This window comes from Boleophthalmus pectinirostris, unplaced genomic scaffold, assembly GCF_026225935.1.
Source record: "Boleophthalmus pectinirostris isolate CB_2022bp ecotype Guang Dong unplaced genomic scaffold, ASM2622593v1 HiC_scaffold_20, whole genome shotgun sequence".
Taxonomy (NCBI): domain Eukaryota; kingdom Metazoa; phylum Chordata; class Actinopteri; order Gobiiformes; family Gobiidae; genus Boleophthalmus; species Boleophthalmus pectinirostris.
In genome coordinates this window covers 32972556-32980946 of record NW_026571153.1, presented here as the reverse complement: position 1 = coordinate 32980946, position 8391 = coordinate 32972556, and the positions used below count along the sequence as shown (strand labels likewise).

The 8391-nt window shown below is 43.2% G+C and overlaps 1 protein-coding gene across 1 annotated transcript; it reads right to left on the bottom strand.

Moving 5' to 3' along the window:
* Window positions 1-1537: 1537 nt before the first annotated feature.
* On the bottom strand, window positions 1538-5980 carry LOC110168887 (kelch-like protein 10). Its single transcript, XM_055156253.1, has 5 exons — window positions 5805-5980; window positions 4573-5056; window positions 3164-3763; window positions 2430-2579; window positions 1538-1906 (listed from the first exon to the last, which is right to left on the bottom strand). The coding sequence occupies exons 1-5, from the start codon at window positions 5978-5980 to the stop codon at window positions 1538-1540; spliced, it is 1779 nt and encodes a 592-aa protein (XP_055012228.1).
* Between the last annotated feature and the right edge of the window lie 2411 nt (window positions 5981-8391).

Below are 8391 nucleotides of genomic sequence, written 5' to 3'. Positions count from 1 at the left end.
CGGCCTAGGGTGTCCTGGTGCCACGTGCACTTATGGACACCCTTGTGCTCGAACATGGTGTTCATTATGGACAAACCGTGACTAGCACAGAAGTCCAATAACAAAACACCGCTCGGGTTCAGATCGGGGAGGCCGTTCCTCCCAATCACCCCTCTCCAAGTGTCACTGTCATTGCCCACGTGGGCGTTGAAGTCCCCCAGGAGAACAACGGAGTCCCCGGTCAGTGCACTGTCTAGTACCCCTCCCAAGGACTCCAAGAAGGCCGGGTACTCAGCACTACTGTTCGGCCCGTAGGCCGACACCACAGTGAGAGACCTGTCCCCGACCCGAAGGCGCAGGGACGCGACCCTCTCGTTCACCGGGGTGAACTCCAACACATGGCGGCTGAGCTGTGGGGCAATGAGCAGGCCCACACCAGCCCGCCGCCGCTCCCCGCGGCCAACGCCAGAGAAATGGAGAGTCCAGCCCCTCTCAAGGAGTTGGGTTCCAGAGCCCAAACTGTGCGTGGAGGTGAGGCCGACTATATCTAGTCGGTAACGCTCAACCTCCCGCACAAGCTCAGGCTCCTTCCCCCCCAGCGAGGTGACATTCCATGTCCCCAGAGCTAGTCTCCATGTCCGGAGATCCGGTCGTCGAGGCCCCCGCCGTCGACTGCCGCCCAGTTCTCTCTGCACCGGCCCCATATGGCTCCTCCCGCGGGTGGTGGGCCCACGTGAGGACGGCCCCACGTCACTCCTTCGGGCTACACACACCACATACAAAACACACACAACACACACACAACACATACACGATACACACACACATACACAACACACACACACACATACACAACACACACACACACACAGCACACACAGGCCCAAAGAGGAGAAAGGGGAAATGAGGAGCTATGATTTTCATACTTTCAGTAGCTCCGGGTCCAGTGGACCAGAAGACCCTGTATGTAATATAAGTGTGAAGGGGGTGGAATCAAGGGGGGGTCAGTTAAATTTTTTTTCTGATTCATGTTCCTCACTCAAAATGAGCCAAGGCCAAATAATCTCAGGCTGAAAAAATAATTCTTTGTATAATTTTTCTGAAGTTAAAAACTGAAAACGGGTCCCACAGACCCGAAGACCTTACAAGGGTTAAGTCTTCTGCACTAAACCTCAGAGTCTTGGTGGAAACAGTAAAAATCAATAGAATTTCATGAAATTTCTCATGGAATTTTACTTTGGCAAGTGTAAAAAACTGATACTAGGTACAGATTGATTGATGTTCTAAGTGCTCCGAGTTATTAAAGTGCAATGTAAAAGTTCTAAAGTGCAAAGTGGATTAAAGTGCCTGTGTGAATGATCCTCTCATGAATCACCAATGGGCTGTTTGTGACAGTTACACAGAAAACTGACTCTTGTATTTCCCTGGTTGAAAACACACTGGTCTGTTTACTTCCCCGTCTTTTACTCATGAAATAATAACTCAGTATTCTGGATGCTTATATTAATTATTTAGTCTCCCCCAGGCCTGGTGTTTGCTCTGGGGGTTTAGGGTCTGTTTATGTGGCGTCCTCAAACTCCTTGTCGTCGTCGTCTGTCTCTACATCGAGCAGAGGAAGAGCGTGTCTGGAGAAGGTGTAGTCGGACATGTTGGGAAGGTCGGAGATGACGCAGCAGTTTAAGCCGCTCCTGAAGATGTTCATGTCACAGACCTTGCTCCAGCTGTCCACTAGGGGGTCATACGCCTCCACACTGAGGGTGGTGGAGAAGGCGTCGTATCCGCCCACAGCGAAGATCCGGTTATTTAAGACGGCGATGCCAAAGTTACAGCGTGTGGTGTTCATGGGCGCCACCTCCCTCCAGGAGTCGGAGCGTGGACTGTAGACTTCCACGCTGCGGAGGTTTTCATTCCCGTCAAAACCCCCGACCTACACAAAGAGCCCACATGTTAGGACAAGAGAATAATGTCATGTCATTCCAAAAAATCTCAGTGAGTCTTATAAAATATAAAATAGGTACAAGATTTAAAGGAATCGTATGTAAGATTTTTAGGTTAAATTCTGTAAATAAATAAACGTTGTCCCCAGATACGAAATAAACATGTGCAACACTGATTTGTTCTTAATATCAAAAACATAAAGTCAGGTTTTTATAATTTGGTGTTTTTGGTTCAAGTCAATTATCCAATCAGAAAGCAGAATGAGCTTCACATGACTCTCTCTTTTGTGTTGCCAGGTTCAAAGCTGAAATCCAGTAGTTTTAAACCTAAAATGTCTCTCTGATCTGAACGGTCTCGACCTAAACCCAGCAGCTCAGGGAGGGAGTTCTGGAGGTTGTGAGCTTCACATGAGGCCTGGTCTGTCCATAAACTGAGATGAGACACACTTGGACGTGTCTCTGTCTGCAGCTGAAGGCTCTGGGGCTCAGTTGTGTTTGTAGTTCTGCACTTACCGCATAGATGCTGTTGCCGTAGGCGGTGACACTGAGCCCAGTGCGTCTGGTCGTCATGGGAGCGATAAAGCTCCACTGGTTTGTTTCTGGACTGTAGCACTCGGCTGTCTGCACACACTGAGAGCCGTCGAAGCCTCCACATATGTAGATCTGCACAACACACAAAGGTTAAAAGGTTATAAATAAATGAAATAAATGAAACTTTTTTTATTAAATGTATTTTCTGTATCACTGTAATTAAGTGTAATAACTACACCTAATGAACAAACAGTTTATTAAGAATGATTTGGGCTTTGTAGCTCCTTGAGGGGTTAGAGTGTCATTAAAGGCTCTGTACCTGATTTATTCCGTTTTAAAACCGTTTGATCCAAAGTTTTTCCTCACTCACCTTCTGTGTTCAGAGCCTCCTCATTATTCACAATAGTGAGTTTATAAACACTTGTCACAACTTTCAGACGTCAAAACAGAGTTTGGCTGTGACGGTTAAACTAATGACAACTAGCATGCTAATCTGGACTTCCTGATTATCGGTCAATAAAATGCTTTATAATTAGATTCAGGCAGTACACAGTGGACTTATTTTCCCCTCGAGAGCTGTTTCTACAATATCTGTGTCCTGGAGCAGGACACGTGTTCCTCAGAAGTTTGTTTTTTGTTCTTTATGAATGAAGTGTGTTTCATTAAAACCATTCAAAGAAGAGTTAACGATTGTTCTCATATTTCTCTGCACGTACCTTTCCGTTCAGAGCGGCACATTTGGCGTCGTTCCTCTGCTCGTTCATGGGGGTGATCAGGGACCAGCAGGAGGTCTGGGGGTCGAACACTTCGGCCGTGTTGAGACTCGTGTTCCCGTCGAAGCCGCCCATGGCATAAATGAGGCCGTTCAGCGCCGCCATGCTCACGAAGGAGCGTCTGTAGTTCATGGGGGGTATCTCGTGCCAGGTGTTGGTCGCCAGGTCCAGACGCTGCCCGCTGCTAAAATACTCCCATCTGTAATTTCCTCCGACGCAATAGAGCGATCCGTCGAGGAACACACAGCCGTGGTACGCTCTGGGCCTCTCGGCGTTCATGATGTGAACCCAGCGATCGACCTTGTAGTCGTACGCTTCGATTTCATTGGTGGCATTGCCGCCGCACTTGCCTCCGACGGCCAAGAGGACGGCTTCAGGGAGTCGGGAGCGGTGCAGGCGGTGCAGGGCGCCGGGGTTGATGAGAAGTTCAGAGATGGTGTCCATGGTGTTTGTCATTATGGATGAACAGGAGATGTTGTTCACCAGGGGGTTATTGAGAATGTTGTCACGTATGAAGTTGCACGAAATCTCAACGAAACGGACCTGAAAGACACAAAAGAGCAACGTTTAGGACACAGTACAGTAGAGTTTGTACTTTCATTTGAGATTAAAGCAGCTGTTTGATTCTATGGGGGATTAACTTTTAACACAGAACATATTTAGATCTCCATGTCGCCTTTTATCACAACACAATCAGAGTTCATCCCACTAATGAAACTACTGCACATCACATCAGGTTTGTGAAGTCGTAGTGTGTTGTTATGTGTCCTGCTTTTGTGTATTTATGAAACTCTTTGGGATGTGAGAGTTGTGAAAAGTGTTTAAAAAGTCGTTGTGGTGAATAATTTGGGCTCAGAATGCAAAAGGTAAGTAAGAATAACTTTGACTCACTACAAACTAGTTCTGTTTTTCACATCTGGAAAACTGTGAAAATCAAATATGGTGCTAAATATTTGTAACTACTGTGGTTTAGTCTCATTTTCAATCTATAATCCTCATATAATCTTTGTTTAAAACCGGTGGGACTCAGAAACACAAATATTATCTTGGTATGAAAACTTTAAAGAAAGAGGATGATGTAAAATCTACTTTTGGAGCTTTCTACCATGTTATAACTTTATTCCCTCATCAAAAACCTGCCTGAAGAAGTTTTAGAGTCATCCACGCATGTTTCAGTCATTTAGCGATCTCTCTCGAGCGTCAAAAACAAAAGTGAAACTTATAAAATATGTGGATATGTTGTTTTGGGCGATAACCTGTTTAAAACAATAAAAGTTGACGTGGTGATGTAAATATGTGATGTGTGAACAGTGAAAACTCCACAGAAGTAAAATACACGACTGGTAACTCACCTTTGTCAGCAGTTGTGGAAAATGCCCTCTGCGTTTCTGGACGTTGTGGTTGGTCCAGTGCACAATAGCCTTAAAAACGACGGTCTCGTCTTTTACGTGGAGTTCGTCACTTTCTACAAATCCACTAAGCTCTTCTCCAGTGAGATCCTGATACTCCTCACAGTCCATCACCTCCTCAAAGTTCCTCAGGATGAACCTCCGGGCCAAATCCCGAATTTTGCTGGACATTACGACATCCGAGAACTTCCAGATGCCGATGCAGTTTTCCGGGCTCATGTTCTCCTCCATGAACTGGAAGCAGAGCAGGACGAGCTGGTCCAGCAGCAGCATGTCAGCAGCCAACAGAAGGTCCTGGACTGTCTCCGCGCGCAGGACAATGGATTTGGTGTAGATCCACTCGAGCACCAGGGACATGGTCTCAGGAGAGATTCCACCGACTGTGAAGACTTTATCGTTGTGATGGTCCCAGCGTTCAAACATGGCTCTAACAAACAAAAACACACTTCAGTCAGATGTCGGAGCAGAAGAAGCAAGAGCTGAGCAAAAATGTCTCCAGATGTGACTGTGGATCTTTAAGATTTGATTCACAAAACTTCAGTTGTTTTTCCTGGATTTATGTGAATTTAAAAATAAATACATTTGAGAACAAGTATTTGTAGACAGATGTTTGAGAACCATTTTTGAAGGCAAGTGTTTGAGGGTCATGTGTTTGAGGACAGATATTTGAGGACAGATGTTTGAGGACAGATATTTGAGGACAGATGTTTGAGGACAGATGTTTGAGGACAGATGTTTGAGGACAGATATTTGAGGACAGATGTTTGAGGACAGATGTTTGAGGACAGATGTTTGAGGACAGATGTTTGAGGACAGGTTTCTAAAAGTGTTTTGGCAGAAGTGAGTTGTGAAGAGAAATGACAGGTGAGACATGTGGACAGAGTCTGTGCTCAGAGGTTTTAGACTTGTCCTCTGTGATGGTCGAGGTCAGAGGTTTTAGACTTGTCCTCTGTGACGGTCGAGGTCGTCTGGTCATGATGTTCTGGCTGATCGTGTGTGTTTGGACGTTTGCAGTGAAAGTCTTGTGTCTCTTGTGTCTCTGCAGCCTCAGCTCCTGCACATTTCATTCGTCCGTCCATAACGTCAGATGGAAGTGTCCATTTATAAAGACGCTCTAAAACTCTCTTTTGTTCTGGTGAATCCTGACCGCACATCGTTTTGTTCCTGTCACTTACCCAAAAACCTGGCTGGAGTCAATGAGGATCAGTTTGTGCACGTGAAATGTTTGGTGTTGTACGAGGAGCACAGCGTCGCAGAACATTTGTCTGTCCCTCAGCTCGTTAAACACACTTTTGTGTTTGTGACGGTCGCTCTGGACGCTCTGGACACTGCTCTCGCTCTGCTCAGTCATCTTCAGGCCTGTGGTTCTGACTGGAGACTGGAGTGTGCTGTGACCTTATATATACCGCTCCACGGAACCTCACAAAGAACTCCCACTGCGTTCCCATGACAACAAAGAAGTTCCATGACTTTATATACAAAGCTCCACAGAACCTCACAAAGAACTCCCACTGCGTTCCCATGACAACAAAGAAGTTCCATGACTTTATATACAAAGCTCCACAGAACCTCACAAAGAACTCCCACTGCGTTCCCATGACAACAAAGAGGTTCCATGACCTTATATACACCGCTCCACAGAATCTCACAAAGAACTCCCACTGCGTTCCCATGACAACAGAGAGGTTCCAGAATGCTGTCACATGATCACATTTACATATGATTACATAACAACAACAAGATTAAAATGGATAATAGTGCATGAATGGTTTACATGTTGGAAAATATAGTATTGTGTATTAACATCTGGGTTTGGTCAAGTGGTAACAGAGGGAAACAGGCAGATTTTTGACATTCAAATGTCTCTTTTTCAGAAACTAAAGGGACTATTGAAATAAGTAAAGTATCAGAATGTAGGAAAGAGTTACACTCCAACAGGGTAAAGTTAAACCTGTGATATTCTTTCAAGTTGTTGACAAAAAATTTTAAAAACTCATGTCGGTAACGGAGGGAATGAAATATGCAGCACTTTTTGGGCAATAAATTCAAACAGTGATAATTAGTGGTTCTCACTTACATATCCTTAACAAACTGGTTTGAATATTTACTTCATATAGTTTTCTACCATATGGTACAAGATTAGGTTGAAAAACCTCTTACTTTTTGAGTCATGAGATTTTTATTAAGAAAGGTCATGGTAACGGAGGGAAAAGTAACGGAGGGAAAATTGTACAAACAAGTAGAAGGTGCAGGATTTTACATCATTTGTCAACTTTTTTCTTCTGAATACTTTAATATTACTTCAAAATGAAAGGAAACTATTTCTATAAAATATGTCAGTCCTTCCAAGCAAATTTTTATCATTTTAAATCCTTTTTTTAAAAATCCTGTACCTTCATCAACAGTTCAAAGATGGAATAACACAAGATATGATGAAATACATCCATTTATTTACATGATTTGCAGGTCTTTGAAATTTGGGAAATAATTTTTGTTCCATGTTTCATACATGGTCTGTTTAAAACGTATGGAACTTTAGAACCAAAAATGGTACAGAAAAAAGGTCAACAGTTTCATAAACTAGAGTACATATGTATCTGTTCAATACATTTTTATATCAGATGCATTAACTTGAATTTTTGGCCTTGCTGTTTACTTGTGCTTGACCTTGGCCATATATACATTTTTTGTGTTTTACATAACTTCAAAAAATAAAATATACAATAGGAGTAAAGAGGTTTGGAATATAGGGCTGTGCATCGATAGTCGGGGAGCCCAAGTCTCAAAAGCTCAATAAAATGAGTTGAACCTGACATCGTCTGTCATACTTTTCATTTGTGTGTTTTTTTTTTTTTTTTGTTAACTGTGACCCTAAAGACCAATAACTGGAGGGTCTGCTCTTCTGGAAATATCGCGAAAAAAAATTGTGGCCATTTTAGTGTATGTAACCTTCATCTTTTGACAAAAAATTTTGAAAAATGAAAAAATTCCTGAAATCCTGATTTGAGAATTGTGCAATGAAGTATCACGATATATCACGGCACAGTGGATGAGTGGTTAGCACTCATGCCTCACAGTAAGAAGGTTCTAGTTTCGATCCCCGGGTCGCCTGGGCCTTTCTGTGTGGAGTTTGCATGTTTCTCCCTGTGTCTGGATGAGTTTCCTCCAGGTGCTCCAGTTTCCCCCATCAACCCAAAACATGCTCCAGGTCTCCAAGAACACTTGATAGTCAAGGTCAATTAAATACAATCAATTCAATCATTGTGTCTTTAGGCAAGACACATTGCCTAGTATGACAGTGGTGTTTGTGAGTGTTGGTGGTGGTGGTCGGAGGGACCGATGGTGCAAATTGGCATGGCAGCCGTGCTTCTGTCAGTGTGCCCCAGGACAGCTGTGGCTACAACAGTAGTTTACCATCACCAGGTACAGAGCGAATGAATAATGCTGAATGTAATGTTCTGTAAAGTGTCTTTGGGGACAAAAAATATCTGTGAAAAGCACTATATAAATAAAGACTTACTTATTAGAAGAATAGTTTTTTTCTTAGGTAAGGCAAGTTTATTTGTACAGCACAATTCGTACACAAAGTAATTCAAAGTGCTTTACAGAATAAGAAATACATACAAAATCATAATTAAAACAAATCAAAACATAAATAATCATGAAGATTCAAATTAAAAAAGAGAGACATAAATTGGAGAGAAGGGTGCGGAATGAAAACCTTTCAGTTATATGCACAGTTAAACAGAAATGTTTAGAGTC

Excerpts from the sequence above, each read along its gene's own strand:
- LOC110168887 (XM_055156253.1), bottom strand. The coding sequence starts at position 5,980 with ATGACTGAGCAGAGCGAGAGCAGTGTCCAGAGCGTCCAGAGCGACCGT. Across the intron at positions 5,057-5,804 it reads GACTCCAGCCAGGTTTTTGG|AGCCATGTTTGAACGCTGGG; the intron begins GTAAGTGACAGG and ends TTTGTTTGTTAG. Across the intron at positions 2,580-3,163 it reads GTGCCGCTCTGAACGGAAAG|ATCTACATATGTGGAGGCTT; the intron begins GTACGTGCAGAG and ends TGTGTTGTGCAG.